This window comes from Scatophagus argus, chromosome 3, assembly GCF_020382885.2.
Source record: "Scatophagus argus isolate fScaArg1 chromosome 3, fScaArg1.pri, whole genome shotgun sequence".
Lineage (NCBI taxonomy): Eukaryota > Metazoa > Chordata > Actinopteri > Scatophagidae > Scatophagus > Scatophagus argus.
In genome coordinates this window covers 2513463-2537391 of record NC_058495.1, presented here as the reverse complement: position 1 = coordinate 2537391, position 23929 = coordinate 2513463, and the positions used below count along the sequence as shown (strand labels likewise).

At 41.4% G+C, this 23929-nt stretch overlaps 2 protein-coding genes across 2 annotated transcripts; one reads left to right on the top strand and one right to left on the bottom strand.

The window, feature by feature from the left end:
• Positions 1–3748: 3748 nt before the first annotated feature.
• LOC124054796 (ATR interacting protein) lies at positions 3749–17468 on the top strand. The gene is made up of 17 exons (XM_046381181.1): positions 3749–4046; positions 4976–5310; positions 5738–5817; positions 8144–8314; positions 8387–8499; positions 8689–8933; positions 10205–10310; positions 10602–10760; positions 11177–11438; positions 12337–12384; positions 12738–12913; positions 14198–14337; positions 14490–14581; positions 15620–15706; positions 15795–15873; positions 15957–16178; positions 17162–17468. Exons 2-17 carry the CDS (start codon positions 4983–4985, stop codon positions 17233–17235), a joined length of 2382 nt encoding a protein of 793 aa, XP_046237137.1. The 5' UTR covers positions 3749–4046; positions 4976–4982; the 3' UTR covers positions 17236–17468.
• A 754-nt stretch (positions 17469–18222) lies between these two features.
• Positions 18223–23638, bottom strand: trib3 (tribbles pseudokinase 3). Its single transcript, XM_046381167.1, has 4 exons — positions 23063–23638; positions 20664–20942; positions 20129–20421; positions 18223–20021 (listed from the first exon to the last, which is right to left on the bottom strand). The coding sequence occupies exons 2-4, from the start codon at positions 20940–20942 to the stop codon at positions 19529–19531; spliced, it is 1065 nt and encodes a 354-aa protein (XP_046237123.1). The 5' UTR covers positions 23063–23638; the 3' UTR covers positions 18223–19528.
• Between the last annotated feature and the right edge of the window lie 291 nt (positions 23639–23929).

Below are 23929 nucleotides of genomic sequence, written 5' to 3'. Positions count from 1 at the left end.
CTCTCTCTTTCTCTCTCAACCCAACCAACCAAGGCAGAAGTTTCTGCCTTCTAAAAGGCAGTTTTTCCTCACTGCCATTGCCAAGTGCTTGCTCATGGGGGAATTCTGGGTCTTTCTATTGTAAAGACTAAATTGAGGAGTATGGTCAAGGGCTAGGCCTACTATATTTGGAAAACATCATGAGACAACATTATATGAGTAAATTGATTTGAATTATAATCTAAAAATGGCACCCTGCCACAGAATGTTCAGCAAGTCTCATTCCTTTAACCTTTCATAAAGGTTATGTTAACAAAAGTGCAGAAGGAGATAAAGGCTGTTGTCATCAAAACAAGGAAGCTCCTCCAAGTCCAAGTCCAGCCCCTTGAAACTGTACACTAAGCAGAAGGAGGGAGACCAAGGACTAGTGAATGTCATAACCACTGTCCAGGATGAAACAACAAAGATCCAGGAATAGAAAAAAAGGTCCAGGCTGTGCAAAGATGCCCCTGAGACAATTCAGCATGTAAGGGAGGAACAGCATACATGGAACGCCATAACCAAGTGGCCGGCATATACAGGAACATCTGCGCTATGGGCTGGAAGTCCTGGTAGAGGTGTCCTGTATGTAGCCTTCATTTCATTTCATATCTGATTCACTGATTCACTCAGTGACCCTGCTTTGCCTGTTTGGTCGTTATGGTAACCAACTTGCCCACCAGATATGTGTGTGAGTGTGAGTGTGTGTGTGTGTGTGTAAAGAGCTGAATTTGTGCAGAGGAGACCTGCCGTGGTCCAGTATACTAGTGATACAGGTAGTGCAGATGATGGTGCAGATGTAAGTGGTGATTGTGTGTGGGTGTATGCGCATGTGCACACGCGTGATGATGATGATGATGATGATGATGATGGGTGCATCTGGATGCCTGTCGCTGAGCTCTGCCATTTCTGTAGGCTACTGAAGTATGGAGGCGGAGAGAGAGAGAGAGAGAGAGAGAGAGAGAGAGAGAGAGAGAGAGAGAGCATCTGTCAGACACACACACACACACACACACACACTGTATGCCTCAGCTGCAACACACAGACCTGTCTATATCTAAAAATGGAAAGCACACTTGCTGTTGCTGAGAAGCCACAAGAAGCATCTATATGAAGACAGTGTATGTAGAGATTCATATTAACATGCAGTCTTTGAGATTTAAATAAAAAAAATTGCAGCTAATGTCAGATTACCAACATGATGGGTGTCACAACGGTGCAGTTGATTAATTTTCTTTTTTTTTTAAATTCCCGATGAGAGAAAAGAGGGGCTGATAAAATAATTGTATAAGCATTGCCTAATTGCTATGTATAGTGTGACCATGTTGCTATGACATACAAAAAGGTGTCAAAATCACAAATAATTATATTAAAGTGAGATAGGCCTAAAATGTGTTCATTTGTGAGCTTCAGAGGTGCTGATAGACAGATTTTGCTCCCTCTGGACGGATCCAGCAGCTTCCCACATTTTTGAGCTGGATTTTTGTTTCATACTAACTGCAGCTTCATCATACAGATAAGATAAGATAAGATAAGATAAGATAGGCCTTCATTAGTCCCACACTGGGGAAATTCACATTTTCATATCAGCACAAATATAGCAAAATAAAGGTGCAGGTAGGTTGAGTAACAAGAAAATACAGGGATATTTGCACCCTTTTTAAAAGAAACTATACAAAAACACACACACAATATTTAGAAGGTAGTGCTCCTTGATATCAAATTTCATCAACTCTCAGCAAAAATATTTCTACAAAGAGGGAAACTACTCTTAGTTGCTAAAGCTACTTTTCTATTTTCATTTGCATGTTTAGCACAATTTGTCTGGTACAGAAAGCAGTCCAGCATGAGGGAATGATTGATATGGCAGACTGATACAGCTTTGCAACTATAACACTCTTCCAGGAAGACTTTGCACAAGAAACAAGTCTTCCCGTTTCTGTGGGAATTTTTGCCCAGTCATGTAATAGAGCAATAGCGAGGTCAGGCACTGATGTTAGGTGAAATGATCTGGCCCACAGTCACCTTTCCACCTCATCCAGAAGGTGTTCGAGTCAAGTTCTTCCACACCAAACTCATCCAACCATGTCTTTATGGACTTTGCTTTGTGTACTGGGACACAGTCATGCTGGAATAGAACAGAACCTTCCCCAAACTGTTGCCACAAAGTTGGAAGCATAGCATTGTCCAAAATGTCTTGGTATGCTGAAGCATTAAGATTTCCCTTCACTGGAATTAAGGGGCTAAGCCCAACCCCTGAAAACCAGCCCCATAATCTGGATATTTTTGTCTATATAGAGTAGCATACATTACATGTAATGTAATGTATCTGATGACCTGCATACAAAGATACACTTGAAAATGATATGAAAATAAATTAATTAATTTGCACTTCTAATGCACTGCAACCCTAATGATACTAAAGGCTGCAGGATGCAAGTTCAGCAGGCAGGTGGATAATATTTTTGACTATTTCATAAACTGTTTGATATTTAATGATTAATATCTGGATACTTTTGTCTATATAGTGTACATCAGCACAAAAGGAATTTTGGAAGAAAACTGTACAAAGATTCTACGGGACTGCTGAGAGTACTCTGCGTTCCAGGGACAGGCAGTTGGGTGGACAAGGAAAGTAAGAGCTACAACATATGAAATGGAGGTTACAGGGTTCACCAGGTCCACCCCATTTAGTAGCATACACCCTTAGCTTTAGAAGCAAACTCAGACATGAGTATTCTGGAAAAGAAAAGACAGTGGCAAATGACAGAAGTATGTAACTGAAGGACAGTTATGACAATTATCACAAAATCAGTACAGATGGTTCTAACTACAAACAGGAGTGTGTGGGAATTGGTACACCAGTTATCTGTATATAAATCATTAATAGTGTCAGCCATTATAGAATCTAAGGTGTAGGTGAAAATAGGGTGGATTGTCTTGATGCTACACTTTCTTGTACAGACGGTGAAGGTTTGCAGCATAAAGTTGTTCATGATCCACCAGTAAACTGAGAGCAGAAGAAGACGAATGGGGCAGCCAGGTTTCTCTTCAGTGCGTTTTAATTAGTATTTCCTTATGATCAGTTGATACTCTTCTGAGATTTACTTTAAGCATTGGTTCTGGGTAGCACAGAGGTTTTATGTGTAATTATTTTGATTTAATGTCTTACATTTTAAAGTAAATTGCTCCATTTTGTTCTTCTTTCTCACCAAGCTACAGTGCTAGAGGAGTAATAAATAAAATAGAAATATAGAGACATACCGTATGTGCTGCCGTGGCACGCAATGCCTCCATCTAGTGGTAGGCGTGTTTTTAACCGTTTGGGCATCTGACATTGACCTTTTTTGGCACTTTGAGGTTGCTGTAGCTGTTCAGTGGAGAAGCAGAATAGTAGGGCAGTGCTAGAAGATAAGTCATCAATGTGAATCCAGCAGTCACTAATTTGTTTCCACAGAAAACTACATGATGGACACAGTAATCCGACAATAGAGCAGTCAATAAAGTTATTGGACAAAAAAATGGACAGTAGCTACGGGGCGTTCCTGTTCTATGTAAACCAATGATCTGTGTGGGCGTTCCTGATATCTCCTGTTTTGTTACGACTGGAACCATAGAGGAACACCCACCACAGCTGCAACCACTCCGACCTCAACCAATCAAAACAATAAACTCGACAGGAACGCCCCGCCGCGGCTGCAGACAATCTCTACTGCTCTGATTGGTTAGATTATCAGCGGTACCGAGCGGGCCGGGCTGAATACGAACTGACAACTTAAACCCTATGGCTGCGTAGGAGCTGCAGGTTAGCCATACAATCAGTTTCACTGTTTAATTTATTGCTGAAGGGATGCCGTTACCGACACCACTAACGTAGTTTTAATGAAGTCTTAACAGACATTCAAAGGTTGTGATTGAGTGAGCTCTGTTAGCTTAGCAGGCCGACTTCCCAATGAAATAACTAGTTGTCGAGCGTTTTCTTCGTAGCTAAGAGCTAACGTTAACAGGAGTTGGAGCAGCAACACAAGGTAAGCTAACACAGGAAGCCCAGAGGAACCAACATCAGACACCTGGTTATGACTTATAGCTAGCATGTTTAAAGGTTTAGTTTAGCGAGAATCGCTCTTTTACCACTGAACTTATCACGCTAAACTAAAGAACAGCTTCTTCTCCTTTGCACTCAGAGCTTTAAATGATGCTGCTTTTTCAATTAGCCGTGTTGTTGACTATTTTGCAATACCTACCTCAAAGTGCAACACTGTTATTCACAGCCTCTGTACGTAGCCCATTTATTGTTTACTGTTTATTGTTGTTTATTATTTATTATGCTCACTTGACACTTTCACTTTGTCACTTGACACTTTCACCTTGCACCTTCATGGCCTTGCTGTCTAATTTCGTTGTACAGGCAACTGTTCAATGACAATAAAAGTCCTTAATCTTGAATCTAAGCTTACAAATCACACATTTTCATTCCATTAACTAAAACCCTCATTACTATTAAGATTGCATCCCTTGCCTCTAGGTAGTAGCCATTGCTTTCAGTTCATTTCTATGAAAACTTTTAGAGACTTGGAATCTGCTGCTGAATATTTTGTTGATAATTTATTGATCAGCACCAATCAGGAAAATAACGTTCAACACACGTTGGTAATGGTCTGAGGAATGGTAATAAAATGTTACTTTGGTGTCATTCAGTTGTAAGTAAAAGGTAGGACTGACAAGCTTTTTTAAACTACCACAAAAGTTGCAGAACAAAGAATAAATACCATAAACTGATTATTTGTGGAGATTCCATAAAATTTTGGACTTATAAAGTTGAATTTATGGCCATCTAGAATAAATTTCCTACCATGAGACACTTGATAAATTAGAGCCCTGATGCTGCATAAGCAACATTGTAGACCAACAGTTGTTGTTGTTGGCTAACCACTGCCAGTCACTTTGTCTTCATCAGACACAGGATGAACTGCCCCCCAACCAAGCGCCTCCGAGGTCTGAACCAAAATGCAGCGACAGCAGTGGCCTTTGATGACCCATTTGGAGATGACGAGGACTTCACCCAGGATGACTTGGATGAGATTGACATCATCGCCTCTCAGGCCATCACCTCAGCTGCTGCATCTGGGCTTGGATCTAAACCAGGAGCCAAACCAATGGAGCTGGCCCGTGGATCTGCTTGGCCTGCAGGACAGACTAATTCTGTGTGCAGAGCCGCAAAAGATCAGCGCAGAGAGAACATGTTTGGGTTTAGTGGCAGCAGCAGCAGGATACCAAGCAGAGAACTTCTCGGTGAGTTCAGAGCAGTAATCCATCACAGTAAGAGTTTAGGAAGATGTAGTTTTTTGTCAAAGTAATGTTTCTGCGAAAGTGAAAATAAAACATGACTTTATTCCATTGTTCCAATCTCTTTGAAAGTGCTAGGGCAGTTATGCATTCAAATTTATCAGTCTATCAGTGCTCTGATCCTGTTAAATTTCTTTCTTATCACCTTAAGAAAAGTACAACTTTCAAGAAAGGAAACAGATTAAGATCTGTTTGTGAGAAGTGAAAGGCTTCAGCTTGAATGTAGGCTAGTGAGTTTCAGGACCCCATTAATGTAGAAAAATACAGACAGGATGTAATAGGAGAAACTGCAGAAAACAGCAGACGGTGAATACAGCTAATGATGTTGAATGTGATGACAAAATGACAAAGTGATGTTTTTTTATTTCTTAAGGTAACATGCAGCAGCAGTTTGGATCAGACAGAGAAGACTACCGTCTCCTGGAGGCTCAGCATGCAGAGCTTAAGAGGAAGGTGAGACTCACTGGTTCCTCACTTAAAAAAACTTAAACATCCTATATAGGATTTGAGAGGATCTTTCAGTAGAAATGGAATATAATATTTCTAATGATGTTTTTATTAGTGTATAGTCACCTGAAACTAAGAATTGTTGCCTTTTTGTTACCTTAGAATGAGAATTTGATATCTGCAGAAGGAGCAGGTCTTCTTCCACAGAGTCCACCATGTTGGACTGTCATGTTTAGCCATTAGCTCAGAGCGGACAAACGAAACACAAGCTATATTCAGTTCAATTCAGTTTATTTATATAGCGCCAATTCACAACAAAAGTTATCTCATGACAGGATCCAATTAGAGCAGGTCTAGACCAAACTCTTTAATTAAATTGTAATACAGAGAGCCCAACATTCCCCCTTGAGCAAGCACTTGGTGACAGTGGTGAGGAAAAACTGAAACCTCGGAGCAGACCCCGGCTCTAGATGGGCGGCCATCTGCCTTGACCGGTTGGGTTGAGAGAGAGAGAGAAAGAGACAGAGAGAGAGAGAGAGAGGGGTGAAGCGAGGTGAGGCGTGAGAGAAGGAGGACACAAGCAGAGATGCATAGCAGCAGTAATAATACCAGAAGTATTGGAACTGTAGATAATGATAATGACAATGAAGTATACAGAAGGTACTATGGTGATTATGATAGCAATATTAGTAACAATAACAGTAATAATGGTAGCAACTGCAGTAGAGTAGTAATAGAATTAAAATGGATTATGACTACACAATAGTAATCGTATTAAGTTTCGAGCAGGACCGCAGCAGGACGTCCAACCACGATCTAGAGAGAGCCTTTCACGTTTTTAGCAGCCACTGTAGGGGAGGGTGAGATAAGCAGTGGTCAGGTGGTTACAGTCTGCAGTTTTTTTTATTTTGTACCTTTTATTCTAAATTTTGAGAATTAGATTTTTATTTTGTTTTTCCCCCTTAAATAGCTTCAAGGTAGGACTCCTGTCATGTAGGCTCAGAGCAGAGACTCAAAGCCACACCACAGTAATTTCTAAGTTTTAGCTGTGTCCAATTGTTCTGGAAAATCTTCCCTCGAAGTCCAGTAGAATCATCAACAGGAGACAGGATTCTGAGCAGCAAAGACTTTAATGCCGGCAAAAAAGGGAAAAACCATTCACAAAGCACACTAGGTACACATGAAGGGTCTCTCGTAGAATGACTGGTGGCTTCACATTATATACCTTAGGGTTTGGACCTTTCCACGCCTATTGTCCATCCCTTTGCCAACTTTGTTTTTATTACACCAATAGGTTTCTCTTTTTGTCCTGGATTGGGTGGTGACTTTTACACCATTAGGTTTTCTGGGGACTTCTATGCACAGTTTACAGCATTAGTTCTCCTCTCTGGGCTGCCTTCCAGTTTTGGCCTAAATTTCGGCTGGTAGCAGACACCATTATCTCCAGGTCTTTTCTTGTGCTATTTTTTAAAAATAATTATTTTATGCAGGACAACAAATGTTTTTCCCCAGGTTCACAGCAGTTACAATGACATTACATTGACAGTGTATGGCTACCATAGACAGTGTTTCACTACCATAAAACAGTTATATATAATTATAAAGAAGTTTTGCCTTCTATAGCTTACAGGCCCTTAACCAGTTGTATCCTTTTAATACAGCTGTATCTTGCTTTTCTTTCAATCTTAATGGAAACATAACATGACTACTTCATGCTATCATATTGCAGTGCATACTATAACTTTAGCTCATCACAACTTACATAGAAATTATACCACACTCCCACTCATGATTATTTTCAGTATTGATAAATCTATTAATTAATATTTTCACAATTCATTTATCAATTATGTAGTCTATAAACATCAAATCAACAAACCCTTAAATTTAAGAAGCTGGAGCAAGTAAATGTTGAACATTTTTGCTTGAAAAATTGCTGAAACGATTAATCAGTTGGCAACTAATTTTTTTTTTCATCAGATAATTGATTAATTGTTGCAGCTATACTTCAAGGTACTAAAATCATCTTCTTCCAAACTGACAGTTTTATACAGTATTTTCTGTACCGAATAATGAGAAGAATAGAAGATAAAGAGTATATAATGTTTATTCTGCCCTAAATATTAAAATTTGTTAGTGTTTATATCTGGATCGTTCCATCAGAAAGAAATGTTCTTGCTAATACTTTTTAGCATATTCAGACATCTGATGACAGTGATGTCAGCTTTCAGTACATGACAGTGTTTGACAGTATTGTGAGGTCCTCCAGAGAAGGTTTAGAAATGACTTGTACCGGCTGAGAACAAACTCTGGAGAGCAAATGTGTTATTAGCTGAAGGAGGTGGAGGAGGAGATTGTGTTGAAGAGCGGGGAGATCCGGGTCTTGAGGGACTCTCTGAAAGGAGCTCAGCTGGACAAGGAGGCCCAGCGGCAGAACCAGATCCTGCTGGAGACTCAGAGACAGAGAGAGCAGAACGAAAGGGAGAAGGAGCTCAACAAGAAGGTGAGGTTCACAGGATATACAGCACATGTGATCCTCAGAGTAACATGATAATAACACATTGTCGATGTTCAGGTGCAGTCTTTGCAGTCAGAGCTGCAGTTTAAAGAAGCAGAGATAAACGAGATGAAGACGAAACTGCACAGTTTGGACAGACACAAGATTTCCCCGCCACTGCCAAAAAATAGGTAAGTTAACAGACTCGATAATCGGTTCAGTGTTTTGTGTTTTCTTTTTTCTGTTTTGTATCTTGGAAAACTGAATACAGCTTTGGGTTTTGCTGGATAAAAGAAGTGCTGAATTTTGTCGGGTAGCAGTGTCACACTGTAGTGCAACAGTTGCTGCTGTGACTCCACTCTGTTTCTCTTGTTTCTCAGTCCTAAAGTGATGAGCGGTCTCGTCCAGGTGCATCGTAGCAGCAGCAGCTCCTCTTCTCCAACAGGAAATGGTTTTATCACCAAAGAAACGTTTGGAGCCAGTGTCCCATCTAAAACAACACCGGTGAAGACCCGGAGACATGGTGGGGACAGAGGGTCTTCCAGCAACAGATGTGGAGACAAACAGGAAGTGTCTCGCCCAGACCCCTTCCTGTCCGTCACACCTGCACACCTGCACCACAGTGGTCAGTCGATCTGCAGTGCTGCTTGCACCACAGCTCAACTAAAATCTCTCTGGTCTCCTGACAGATTTCTAATGTTAATGAACTGTGAATGCAAGCTACTTCACACTCAGCACTGACTAAACATTAAAACTCAAATTAGCTGACATCTGGTTGGGTATAACCAGCTCTGTTGAGAGAGAGAGAGAGCGAGTGAGTTAATGCAACCCTACGTCTACATGGCTCTGCTATGTAGCGTAGGGTTCAGCTAACCATTCTGGACCCCATCTTAAAAACCATTGGATTAATTTAATGAAAAATGTGTGTATGATTGTTCTCAAGACTGTTTTTACTGCTCAGTAAATATAAACATTAATTTACCTCAAATAGCCTAAATATAACAAAACTCATTAATATTTCAGTATTTTATTTCGAACATCTTATTAATTTCCACATCACTGCCATATAAGTGCTATTTGTCATGATCCCTGATCATAAAAATTGTTATTGGATGTTATGAGATGAATTTATTCCATCATTAAGTAATATGCAGTGAAGATAATCACTGGCAAATATAGTTGTGTGGGGCGAGAATATAATTATTATTAGACTTTAACAACAGTTTGTTCAGGCCTGAGCTCTGCCCTCACTGCTGTACTGTTGCTGTTTGATTGGTTATTCAAAGTTAATAAATACTGAACGTGTCGCATGTCCAAAATGTATCAAATTCACCACTGCATGTCGTTGCGTTGAGATGTTTGGAGGACAGACAGAGATTCCTTGTATAGTTAAATTAGTAAAAAAAATTTAAAAAAAAAACAAATATGACATAAGACCCATTTTAAATGCTTTAGTTTATTCAAACTTCTTCATATCCAGATACAACAGGAGTGTCAGAGAACAGCTCAGAGAGATATTAAACCATCCTAACCTCACACAGATGCTGTTTCCCACACATACACTTTGCTACTATAATAAGCTTTGCTCTGCCGGTGTTTTTCACCATGGTGGGTGGACCTTTTTAAAGTCACGCATCACTCTGGTGTGCTTGGAGAGCAAGATAAGGAGGGCACAGACCATAACATAAATAAGAAATTGTGCAAAAATAATAAATAATCAGACTCAATCCTGAGAGAAAACTGAGAGACTAAATAATAATAACTGTTGTTGTAAAATCTGAATGTAGCAACATCACACTCATATATATTGGGACAGATGTGTGTTTTTAAATGTAAGTCTATGGTGTGTGTCCCAAAGTAATTGAAGATATGTGGTTTGTGTGTGTTGTCTCCCAGCTGGAGTCCTGCTGGGTTTGTTGTTGCAGCAGCCTTTGTCTCCCAGCAGCCTCGGCCTCTCTCACCTGCTCTCTATGAGTCTGACTGACGTCCACCTGGCATCCAGGTAAATACCCAACACTGTAACAATGGTAAAAATGGTGATGGTCATTCCTGTCAGAACGTGGTGGTTGATGTTTGAGCAGTGATTTGAACACCTGTCACCAATCCTGTAATTTCCCTTTTTTAACACTTGTAATACAAATTTAATTTCATTGCTACTAATAATACCAGTAATGATAGTAGTAGCAGCAGTGGTGGTTGTAGTATCAGTACTTGTAACTGTTGCAGCTCAGGCAAAAAGGAGCTGAACTGTTATAAAAGATTAATGATGCGGTGTTGTATGATCTGATTTCAGTGGGCGGTCAGCAGGTTTTCTGCTCCACTCTGATGCGGCAGTCAGTGAAGGGGGAGCTCCCAGAGCTGCTCTGAGTCCAGTCCAGAGTCTGGCTGTAACTGGACTCAACATGCTAAGTCAGAGCCAACCAAAAGCTGAAGCCAGCAGTAAAAACAAAAGGTAGCGTAAACTCTGCTGAACCTTGATGAACTTTGATATCTGCTGCTCTTTGACGTATCCAGAACAACAAAACACTAACAGTTCTGTTGACAACAGAGCGCTCTTCAGCGCCATGAGGTTACGTGTAAATGTAGACAATTAAAAAGATTTACTAAATCTGAACTGTATGCTATATTATTCACTGATGTAACAGCATTGTGCTCATTAGGCCTGTACACCACTCAGAATTACTTTGAAATACTGTCTTCACACAGAAGCCAATATTTCCATCAACCACATTTTTATGTTGTATTTCTGTCATACACATAAAAACTGAACAAATAGAACCACTGTTACACATTTTTGGTATGATTTTAGCAAATAACCAATAAAACACAATATTAAAAAAAAATGTGTGTGCATGTGTGTGTGTGTAGATCATGTCCTGGAGCTGTTCTCCTCCTCTCTCTGTTGGACCTTCACCTGTCTCGACTCTGTCAGGCTCTGGATTCACTCCGCCCCACGTCTGCTGGCGATGCAAACTCTGCTCACTCAACTCACTCGCTCCCAGCAGGCCATGCTGCCCCTGCTGATGAACTAGGGAGACCGGAGGAGGCTGCTTTGGCTGGTTTCACTGTGGAGGATATCGGCTTGGCTGCTCTGAGACTCCTCTACCTGGTGGTCGCCCATAGTGACGAGGTGATGACACACAATAATAACAGTGCATATAGTGCAGTGTAATACAGGATTTAAGAGTCTTGCTGACAGACGTCAGGAAGCTGATTGGTTTAGGCATGTAGTCTACTTGGATGCAGGTTACAATGCGACCTACAAGTACAGTGCATCATCATGTGTGCTGTGGATTTGGCCTGAAGGCTGTTTTTAGGGCCTGGCATACTTCATATGAATCATCAGTTCGTGCTATGACTGAATCTTTGTGTAAAATGTTGTGCACTTGACACAGTGTTGCCAGCTTAGTGACTTTTCAGTCTGTCTTAGGTGCTTTATTTCTGAAAAGTGGCTGATGACAAATCAATATTAAAAAATGAAATGACGAAATGACAAAGTTTATTGAAGATGGTTCATTATTAAGATAATATAATATAAACAGTACTTTAAGCTCAAGTCTTTTTTCACACTTGATGGCTGCATTAGAGAACAGCAGCAATGATTATGCTAAAATCTGTTTGTACCATGTGCATCATGTTAGTACTGCCATGTTTCTACATAAGCCCTGAATGTACAAACCAAACGCCGGCTCTCTAGAGGGCCTTTTGTTGCCAACGCATGCGAGGGTGAGGTGTCTAGTGTTCAGTTGCAGTCCACAACCTCACAATCCTCCACACTGGGCCTTTAAGGTGAGCACCTTCATGAGATGAGAGTGAAGACAGTCTTTTGGTGTCCAACTGAACAAACATCAGTATGCGCAGTGAAGCTCAGACATGTTTTTTAACCGGAGGGGGACTTGAAGAAGGTCATGGCATTGTTTTCAGGCTGGAAAAAAAGAAAAGAAAGTTTGGTGTGAATGAATCGTAGTAATTCATGTACAGAACTATCATGTACTTATTATATTTTGTGACCTTTGTGATGCTTCCAGGTGGTGAAGGCTGTCTTGTCAAGTCAGAGCGAAGTTACAGTCCAGGAGGTATAAACCAAAACTCACACACTGTATTTAACACATTACAGTAGAGATCTTGAATTGCAGACTTTCTGATATGAAACGTTTTTATCTGAATAATATGCTAAGCTCAAAGGAACAGTTCACGCAACAAATGAAACAGTTTGTGACTGAATTGTCCTGACAGAAAGTTGGATGGATTATTTTTTAAGGGGAATGCTGCAACACTGTTTTGCTGTGACAATCTAGAAATAAGAAGCTAAATTAGATTTTCAGTTGGTATGGGGGTAAGTAGCTAATAACTGAATTTTCATTTTTTGGGCAGGTCATTATCTGATATCTCCTAAACAAATTTCTCCTTTCTCTGGTTGTCTGCTCAGCACTCAGCTGCAGGTGTGGGTCTGTGCTCCCAGAATGCTTTGCTGCAGTCACTGTTGCGGCTGTGCGAAGCAGGGTTAGGCGGTGGCCGGAGCTCACAGAGAGAGATGCTTGTCCTCAATGCCATGAAGACCCTGTGCGTCCTTATTGAGAGGACGCCACACACACACTCTGAGAGGTACACACACACACAAACATTTAAAGGTACATGCATTCAGCACCATTACCAACAACCAGCAGCCAGGAGGTCAAAGGTCACAGTTGGTCTACTAGTCTCACTAGTTTAGGTTTATAGTTAAGAAATCAGATCATAGACAGAGTGATTCAGTCTTGTGTTTTGTCACACAAGACTGAATCACTCTGTCTGAAAAGGAACCATTTTCAAAATCGGACTTTGACTAAAGAACCACAGAAAAGGCACTTTATGTTCAGAACAGAAATACACATGATGCACATAATAACGAAGAGAAGAAGAGAGACTTGCCACATTTCCATACTGATGCCAACACAAAGACGAATGTTTGACTGTGTTTTCAATTTGTGAGAACTGCAGGAAGCAGTGAAGGTGAAACTTTAACCACCCTTAAGCACATGTTCACTACACTAATACTTTTTGTGAAACCTCCAATTACATAGCAAAGACTCACACACTCACATGATGCAACACTCACCTGGGAGGAGTACTGGAGGTGAGGAGTGGCTGAACAGGGAGTGGGCGGGTTGATTCCACTGCATGTCAGTGATTATGTAACATCTGACTGTACATTACCTGCAGTGAATTGCATTCGCTGTGGTGATGTAACATGGTGTGACAATAACATGAAATATGAATAGGTGAATTTTGAGAAGATCACTTGTAGAATTTTCTGGAAATACAGCCAGTTTGTATAACAATAAATTAACAGCCGTAACGGTAAACGCTATGTCTGACTGTTTCTTCAGTATTATTTACTGAATGATTGTTTTTTCTTGTCATGGTGACAAAGCAACCAGAAGCTACCACCAGCTAATGCAGTATGACTTTTCATGGATTCACCCACATGAATGCCAGTCACTATGGCATAGTTTTTTCTTACATGTCATAATTAGTATCTGCCTCAAAAACAATTGGTCCAAACCTTTAGTATATATAAAGACTCATCTCTTTCTTCCTCCCACTGTAAAAGGTGAAGCCTAAATATCGCGTGCTGAAAAACGAATACTTATAGATCAGCTTTTTAAGAATTACCTAAAATCATAGAAACCATCTTTGTGGTAAAAAAAAATGATTTGACCTGTACTTTGAGTTTTTACGTTGGCCCATGTCCCATCTGCTAACATGGAGGGTGAGGAGCTTATGGCCTGTACTGCAGCCCAGCCACCAGGGGGAAATCAAGATGTTTTCACTGAACTGATCCTGCCATTGTGATAGAAAATCTACTAGTCTGCACTGGTCACCTTTGTCTCTGTCTGTCTCTCTCAGGTTGCAGTGTGTGTTGCAGGTGGTCTGTGTGTGTTTGTCATCGGCAGACAACAGCTGGCACACAGTTTCAGAGTGTTTGTCTGTCCTCATGTCCATGTCGGACCACCCGACACTGGCTCAGCAGATCTTCTCTCAGCATGGTGAGGCTTCAGCCTCTGCGACAGTACTGTTGCCACAAGGAACCACTGATGTTTCTAATGTTGTGGCAAATATTCACTCAAGTTTATGTTCTACAAGATTTTACTGCAGCTGAATGACTGACTGAATGATTTTTTTTAATTATTTTATTTAGACCCATGTGTTTTCCTGAAGTTGTTCAAGTTCATCAGAACTAGAACAGACAACCAGGCAACACATACAGACTGGATCCAGCTGGACCTGCAGGTAACACACACACACACTTTAAAGATACTCCTACAGGACATTTGGATAAATAGCAGCAGGGTTTATGTCTTGTTTGTACTGTTGACATGTGCCTAATTACATCTTGTTGTTCATCTTGTGTTCATGTCCTTAAAGTAATGGATGAGTCTTAACTATGGAAAAACATGTAAAGAGAGATGATGTTCCGTCTGTGCAGCTCTTGTAGCCTCTAGTGTAACCTCTTTAGAGGGAAATGCTCTGGAATCAGCCTTTGTGTAACTCCACTTGGAAGGCTGCCATTGGTTAGCTGATTGGCTGGAAACTGTTTGTTCATCCTGCCCTCCTGGAACACTCCTTCTGACTTTGTGTATTGTGGTCTGTTTGTCTCCTTTTGTACTTGCAATATAATATAATAATGATATAATTATTTTTCAGTCATGAGGTTTCATGAGGTCTGATAATTTCCATGACGCATTGAGTACCTCACCACTACTACTATCAGTATTGTTGCATCATTGTTTATTGTCATACTTTAGTCATCAAGACACTGAAGCAAGAAATGAAGCAGTCAGTCAGTCAGTCAGTCAGTCAGTATTGTTACATTGCAAACAGGCTTTTATCTCAAAGTTCTTGTGTTTTTTATTTTATATTTATTTCCCTGTTGTCTGGCATGCTCCTGTTTAGCTTAAAATATCTGTTTGTTGTCATGATAAATTCACTGTTTAAGTGTTGCGTTCCACTGACTCACTCACTTAACAGGAACTACAAAGTCCAAGTAGAACTGACTGGAAGTCATTTATTAATGAAAGCAGTTCCAGTATTGGAGAAGAGAAAGTGAAAACACAAGGATGATATGACATGACTGTTGCTGTACTGAATTCATCATTTGAGCCGTGACAGAACAGATATGTAGTGCCACCCCTCCTTGTTTGTTACCGTCTTTTATAAAGTTTAGGCCCTGATTTGTTTATGCTGCTAGCAGCTTATATGTGAATACAGCTTTTATTTTGGAGAAAGTTGAGCACTTCTGTTTTAGCCATTGTGGTCTTTGTTTCTCAGGTGGTCCGTTTGCTGAGCAGACTAATGACTCAGAGAGCAGAGAGCTGGACCCCCTGCCAGAGCAGCTCCTGTCAATGCTACACTGAGGTTAATCTCTCTGAAGCTCGCTTCTGTCCCTGTATGTCATGACACTTGTTGCACCTTGTACTCAAACTTGTCATGGTCTCCCTCACAGCTGGTTCAGACAGTGGTGATTGTTTTCCATCGTCAGTGGTTGGATCTTCGTGGTTCCCAGGAGCTGACGGACTCAACAGGTAAGTCACGTTTCAGATTTAAAACACAGTGGTGGAAACCCCCTCCTTCCTTTGTACAACACCCAAAAATGTTTTTCCTTCAGGGCTGGCCCTGCCCCTGCATCAGTGCTCTTCCTCCTCGCTGCCATGGTGGCGCGGCGCTGCGGCATCTCTGCTAAGAGAGTGTCTACTGCTGCTGCACTGGCTGCTGCTGCATCACGGCAGCTTCTCAGAGAGCTGCAGGCCACTGCTGCACATGTACGACCAGGTGATCCCCGCCGTGCGAGACACGCTAAGGAAAATCCCTGAGCTGAGCGAGAGTGAAGGTAAACACACACACACACGCTGTGTTTCATGAAGTTATATACTGAAAAAAAGTGTAACTTTTAAGTGCAGCAGTCTGCTGATTTTCACTCCCCTGAGGCTGTTCTGATCATTAAATCAGAAAATAATCTGTATCGGTTACATCTCTCCTGTCAGGCTGTGGACAGCTTTGATCAGCTATGATCACTATCAGTCAGCACTTTTTCTTCTGTCTCACTGTCTTGAGCTCTTCATTGTGACAGTATCTACTGCTGGCAATATGCAAATGTCTGCTGCTCAAGCGTATCATGGTTTCCATTTTGTCTGACAGATTGTTCCGTCGATTGGCACAGGAACACACCAGCTCAAAGAGATGAATTTTTCAGGCCGAGGAAGGCAGCTGTGGCTCGACACAGCTTCTTCTTTTTTTTTCAATTCTGATCAGTCATTTATGCAAACTGACCTTCTGTACAGAAGTTGACACTAAAATCTAACTTAAGACCAACTTCAGCTTGATGTGGGTTGTTTTTTTGGATGAGACTTGTCAGTTGTTATCTAACTAACTTCAGCCTAGTGTCCCTGAATCTCTCTGATCCAGGAACACTGAAACTGATAAGGACATTGACATAGAATCTGTATTTAATACGTATCTGTCACATCATGGCTGACACCTGATCACACCCTCTCTCTCACACTATTTTTGGAACCAACTCTTCCACAGCTGAGTCACCAACAACATTAGTTTCACTTTCTCTCAGTTGTTGGCACTGTTTAATCATGGCGTGGTTACAATGTCAACATGTCACAATATTGTCCAGCTCTCCATTGTGAAATGACAAAATGTGTATAAAATTAGGATTTGTACATGTAGGTATTAAGAAAAACTTGAAATTTACACTATCTGGAACGTGTGTGTATGCATGCTTTTGGCCATGTAGTGTAACGTCATTCAGAACTCTGAAGTAAATAGATGCATGTTTTCCACTTCCTGTTTCCTGTCTGTCAGAGCTGGCGTTGGAGGAGATCTGCCGCTCAGAGGGCGATGACACTGATGACATGGACACTGATACTGTCTCCTGATTGGCTGTTCCCACTGACTCCACCAATGAGCATGCCTGAGGGACATTTTAATGGCTATTGAATGAATATTTCAGACTGGGACGAGGACAATACAGAGACTTTGTATCTTGTCAAACTTTACTGTGAGGAAGTGGATGAAGGAGACTGACTGAAGTGACGGACAGAGTCACAGAATTTATTCTGCTGTGTGAATGGTTTAAAAAAAATAAATAAATAAAACATGAACGCGGAAAGCTGCTGTTGTCTGTCATTTGCTCTGTTGTTTCTTTCATTCTTGCTTGATTACTGTGTAAGAAAAAGGAAATTAAGAAAAGAATGAACATAAATGTGAAGAGAGTCACTGGCGGGCAGCAGTGGCTCAATTTGAAAGTCTTAAAAAAATATCTAATATAATATCAGTCTATATATAACATAGACTGCAGTATTCATAATTTGTTAAACTCAATGAGATAAAATAATTGCTAACTGGCACATTTAATGATGAGTTCTCTATTTTTATGCATCACTTAAGTGCATATTTAGTTATGCATTTTTATATCCAATGATACCTCTGATTATTATTACTCCCCCACCTCCTCTTCTTCCTCTCCCCTCATCAGATCAACATATAATTCATTACTTTATGTCACTAACTGTGTGTCCAGTTCTCCTCGTAGTTTTGTGTCTCTCCCTCCCTTTCTTTCTCTCTCTGTATCTTTCTGCAGGTCTCTCTCCATCCAGATCTACATGTTGGACTTCATCCGGCCCTCTGACAAACCCAATGTCTACTATCAGCAGGATGGTTCTCCCTTGTGAGCCGGGTCCTGCTCAAGGTTTCTTCCTGTTAAAAGGGAGTTTTTCCTTGCCACTGTCTGCTTGCTCGGGGGTTCAGGCTCTGAGTCTCTGTAAAGCACCTTTTATACTGACTGTTGATAACGGAGGTTCAGAACAACGTTAAATGTTTCCTAAATGAAACAACCATACAAAAAACAGACCAGGACCAGAGCAGTTTGTGAAATATATTTATTTAATCTCCAGCTGTAACTGAGGTATGAATGACTCTTTCAGAAGAAGGCATCCTATTGGCTGGCTACAGGTCTGTTGGGCTGTGATCGGTCAACATCAGTCTTATTGATTAAGCACATAAAGCTTATATTAGATCCTTTATCCTGAGATTTAATTATACCCACATCAGAAATCGTTTCCTGAACATAACTAACTTACTCCACTGTGATTTTTGGCTGATCCAAAGGTGTCCCAGAACAAGCTGCTGACATTATTAATTAGATTTTGTGTTGGCAGAAAAGTAAATTATTTAGGATAACCGTTTTTATGAGCAGCACAAAAATCAAATTTAGGAGAAATAAGGAAGTTTTGATAATCTGAAAAAACAGGCATGCAAAATATTTTGACTGTCAAGGCAGCTGTGTCAAACGGTGATCATCACAAAAGGATGGGACACTTGAATATTTTAAAGTGAGCCGGAAGCTGAATTTAAACGGTTTGGCATTGTTGGCTCTGTTGCACTGAGGTTATGTCATTTCTTACAATTACTTCTGTTTTCCTTAACGATTTCTGTTGCTAGTGACCTTTCAACACCAACAACTCTGACCGTTCCCCACCTTGTAATTATAGGGAACAACCAGATAAGTGTAAACAGTGAGAAAAATAAACTGTGCCCCATTTAGGCACCCAAGTCCAAAACTAGTGGTGTGTTTGGGCGGTCTTCATCAACTTTTTAAATCAGAAATGATCATGTAACTACATGTAGAAGAGGACCCATGAAGTCGCTCCTGCAAGGTGTCAATAATGAGTGCTTAGTTGAACAAGGGAAAGAAAGGAAACTGGGAAATTTTCCACTTTATAAGTTGCTGAATAGCACGTGAACACACCTTTTGTTCTGGTTTGTCTTAGGTACTGATGGAACTGGTAAATCAGTGATAATTTGTGGAAGACAACAAGCAGGTTCAGGCCTCAAGGTGAGGTCACAGTCTACGTCCCTTTCTGAAGAGACGTGGTCTGTAGTCACAACTACAGCAGGCGGAAGGCACCTGAGTGTCGGGTCAAGTAATCCAGGATCAGACTATCTCTGTAGTGTTCTGTGCCGTTGTATGTCTATCTTTGTGAGGACCAATTGGGGAGATCTTTCTGTCCCTCAGCTCTCAAAGGCTGTTTGAGGGTTCAGATTTGGTGTCTGAACATCGGAATCAGGTACAGTTCAATGGAAGGGTTGGGATTAATACATTGTTACTGTTAAGATTAAGGCTAGGAGGGATGCATTATGTCCTCACAAGTAGAAGTACACACATGTGTTTTAGTGTTGTTTTTCTGTCCACGTTGGCACCACCTGGTCATCGTTCTCTTGTGTATTCTGTAGTGATTTTTGTGAGCTGTGATGTGTCTTGGGCATGTTGTCATGAGGCGTGCAGGGATTGGTCAGCCAAGGGTGCATCAGCAGCTCTGACGCCTCCAGCCTTTCTGCAGGCGACTTCCTCAGCATGCAGCCAATCAGACACTTGGCTTGTGGTGACAGCCAGTCAGGGAGGCTGAAGGCCCCGCGGCGAATCTTGGTGAATAGCGCAGCAGGCTGTGTGTCCTGAAACGGATATCTTCCAATCAGCATGGTGTACAGAGACACACCCAGGCTCCATATGTCTGCAGCACGACCTGAGTAAGAGCCTTTCCCATTGGTTAGCAGCTCGGGGCTGACATAGGCGGGACAGCCATGTCTGTCCGTCAGAGAGTCGTCTCCGTGGTTACCATTCAGGAGGACGCAGTCGTTGAGGCCAAGCAGAGCAAGACGCGTCCTGCGGAAAGAAAACCACACACGTTTTAAATCTACTTAATGCATCAGTAGTGACAGTACAGGAAATAGTGGGTAATAGTAGTGGTAAGAAGTACCTGTCAGTCTCACCTGTCTTTGTCAGTGAAGACAAACCTGCGGAGCTTCAGGTCTCTCAGGACAATGCCGTGCTGGTGACAGTGTGTCACAGCGCTCAGCATCTGAGCAAACAGATGACCCGCCTCCTCCTCACCCAGACGCTTCCTGCTTCGCACGTATGCATGCATGTCGCCATGGTGACCAGGCAAGAAGACATACACGCTGTCCTGGCCAATCACCACATCCAGCAGGCCACAGATGTTGTCATGATGATCAATCCGAGTGTAGGCAGCCAAACGCTCCTGGTAACCACGCAGAGGAAGTACCTGTAACCATGGCAACCAGGAAGGATGGTTAGGTTAATATGGTTAAGTATAAGTAGCATTTTCAACAACAGTATTTTTTAACATTAGGAATATCAGCATTTCAAGTAGTATGAGTATTTTTGCAATATTTTCAGTATTTTCAGCAGTATCTGTGGTATTTATACATAATATTTAGCACTACCTCTGCAGTGTCATAGTATTACTAGTATTTCTTGCAGTATCAGTAATATCGGCAGTTCTACCTGGCAGGTGTATTGCTGTTTTGTGAGTGCGTGCTCTGCCCTGTAAGTCTCCTCCCCCTCACATCGTTCAGACAGAAGGTATGGTCCAACTCTGGATGGGGTGTGGCTCTGGTTGGACTTGGGGGCGGAGCTTCTGGGCCTGAGACAGGGTGATAGGCCAGTAGCAGGAGGGTTCAGACTCAGACGGGCTACTTTATGTTTGGGCAAAGTGTCTTGGGGTTCATCCAGCAGCCTCTTTAGACACACCTGAGACTTGGCTGAAGTTACACCCATGGTCATCTGTGATTGGAGGAGACAGATGGAGGAGACATCATCAGGTTGATACTTAGAGCTTTACTGCTACAGTGAAAAGACTGTAGAAATGACAGCTGCAATGAAGTAATCCTCAAATGTCTGACAAACTCAGCAAGACCCAAGGCATTAACATAAGTTCACACAGTCACTGATAGCCAGGGTTTCAGCTTGTCAGTCCTTTGTGCTAAATACCTCTAATATATCTTAATTTAGTGTTATGAAATAACAGTATCCCATCATTTGCTTATTAGCACTAAACACAAAGTACAGCTGAGGCAGACAGGAATCAGGTTTGCAGGTATACAAACTTAAACTGAAGTTGTGAATTGATAAAAAAAATTTGACCAGATGCTGGAGTCGAATGAATTCATAATCATAAATGTGTCCAGAAACTGTTGTACTAATCGATGAATTAGATGCTGAGTTAACACAACTCGTGAACACAAGACAAGACAACCTTGTTAGCAAACAGCTGCACCTTCCACACATCCACCAGTTATTGAGCAGTTATTTAGTCTGTTTTAGCTCCGTTTCTAACTGTGTCTGTCTGCTGTTTGTCGATAAGCAGTTTTTAGAGCTTTAGAGCTTTTTCACTAAAAACAACTCCCAGTATGGCCTAAAAATGGACCAATTTTAGTACAGAACCCGGCAGCCATATAATAAGCTGAAAATTACTATAAAGCTCAACAGAACTGCAGGGGATAATTTTGTGTAGGATCATTGCTACATTGAAAAGTTGTGGATATAGTTAGTTTTGTTCTGAGTTCCACCCTTGGTTTCATTTCTGCACTGCAGCACTCTCCGCTGGTCACACCAGAGCTGAGCCCGCGCTAAACTGCGTTCACATACAGTAGGAAGAGTTATATTAGTATCACATCTCGCCTTGTTCTGTGTCTCCGCCGCTCACACATTACACTGTTAACGTCTATAGGCTTCATGATGCAACTTCCTGTAAGCTGACAGACGCTTCATCTTTCAGATTGTTGCATCAGAGCACAACAGTTTATAGTTTAAACAGGCTTTAAATACAGTCAATACCTACCACACACACACACACACACACACACACAGAAAGAGGGAGCGTGTGTGCTCATAAAGTTTTTCTGAGCCTGTGGTCTGCGTGGTGACATAGTATGGAAACCTGCTGTTGGCAAATTCTGCTTTCACTCTGGTGAAACACCCTGAGTCACAGCATCACCACGGCAACGTCATCCCCTGACACACACACACAGAAAGTGAATGCGTACATCTCGCCTGTTCAGCTCTCTGTGAATGATATCTCATCTCTATATTTTCAGCTGAAGTTTCAAAGAGATCGGATTGCTAACAAACAACAACAACAACAACAAAACAAACTACATTCTACTGACTGGGTATGACTTATACAGCGGCTGGCCCGAAAAGTTTCTTCATCTTAAAATCAGCTCTCAGAAATCTTGACAAACTCATCTTAAAACTTAAAACATCTGCAACTAACAGTTCTCATCTATTCAATTGATTATTGAACAATAAGCATCTTGAAATATCATGTTCACACAGTTCATCTAGAAGACAAAGAAAACCAGCAAACACTCAGATGGAACAACTGGAACAACTCTGTTTTTGGCATCATGTTTGAACTTAATTTGCATTAGAATATTTTAAAGTTTGCTGTATTTTCCCTGATCCTGTTTATTTGGCACACTGTAGAAAGGAATGTCCCCAAGCTAACACTAACATGTCCAACAGTCACACGGCTCAGGGAAGTTCACACGCCAAGATCACATTTTGTTCTCTTATTGTTTGCTTCTAATCCTTCAGTTAAAACACCTGATGAAGTAAACACATGTGATCACTTCTACAGCACAGGTGAAACTGCTGACACCTGCCTCTTTGCATACAGTCAACAGCTGAATGAGCTCCACCTCGACAACATAATAACGCTGTTTACACATCAATGTGTCGGTGGAAGTAGATTATTATGGGCATTAACACAACACACCATTCTACTTGAGTACTTTTAAGCATTTGGCTGTAAATACTTCTATAATACTTTTGTAATTGAATATTTTTATGATCTGCTGATGAATACTTGTTGCACTACTGCTCTCAGGTCAGTTACTTACCTTGTCTCGTTAAGACTGCGGGTCAGCAGGAAGCCAGTAGATCCAACAGTGTCGGTGTCTGTCTGTCTGTCTGTCCGCCTGTGGAGCAGAAGTTGTTGGGGCTTTCTGCTGAAATGTGAGCTCCGACTGGAAGCAGTAGGTCTGATACTGGGAGAAGTGGCGCCGGTGATGACGTCTTTGTGTCCTTATTATTGTCGAGTCGGTTGCGCAACCTGTCGTCAATCAGCTGTTTTTGGGCTTCTTCTTAGTTGTAGAAATTAAAACGAACGTGAGAATCAGCTCAACAAACGGAACCAGTCTGCTAATTTAAAAATGAAATTTGAAAACCTAAAAATTAAGTTGTTTTTTGTTTTTTTTCGTTTCTCGTGTAGCCGGAACTGAAGCGAACAAAGCCGAGACTGAGTCCTTCTGTTTTCCTGTCCCAAGTTTACTGAAGCACGATAATCTCCCTGTGTCGGTGTGGTTGTAGATCCGGGCTCTGGTCTGCTCTGACGGTGCTCCTCTCCAGAACTTTCAGCCGGACTGAGGGCTCGAACTGACTTCGGGTCTGTTTGGCTACGTTGTTTCCTCCCGCGGTGTCGTCATGCAGCAGGGGGCGGAGCCACGATGTTGCAATCCTGAGCTGATCATTCGTCAGAATGCAGACAGTTTCGATTTGTGTCTCTACTGATCAAGCAAAAATAGCAATACCACAGAGTGCAAACATCACTCCTACACGTACAGTCCACGCGTTTAAAAAGTATTAACAACAAAACATTAAAAGTACCAAAAGTATGAAGTAAGGGTATTTCAAAACAGCATCATTGGACTCTAATCATTATGTACGTTACTGTAATGTTGCAGCTGCAGTTGATTTTAATTAGCCTA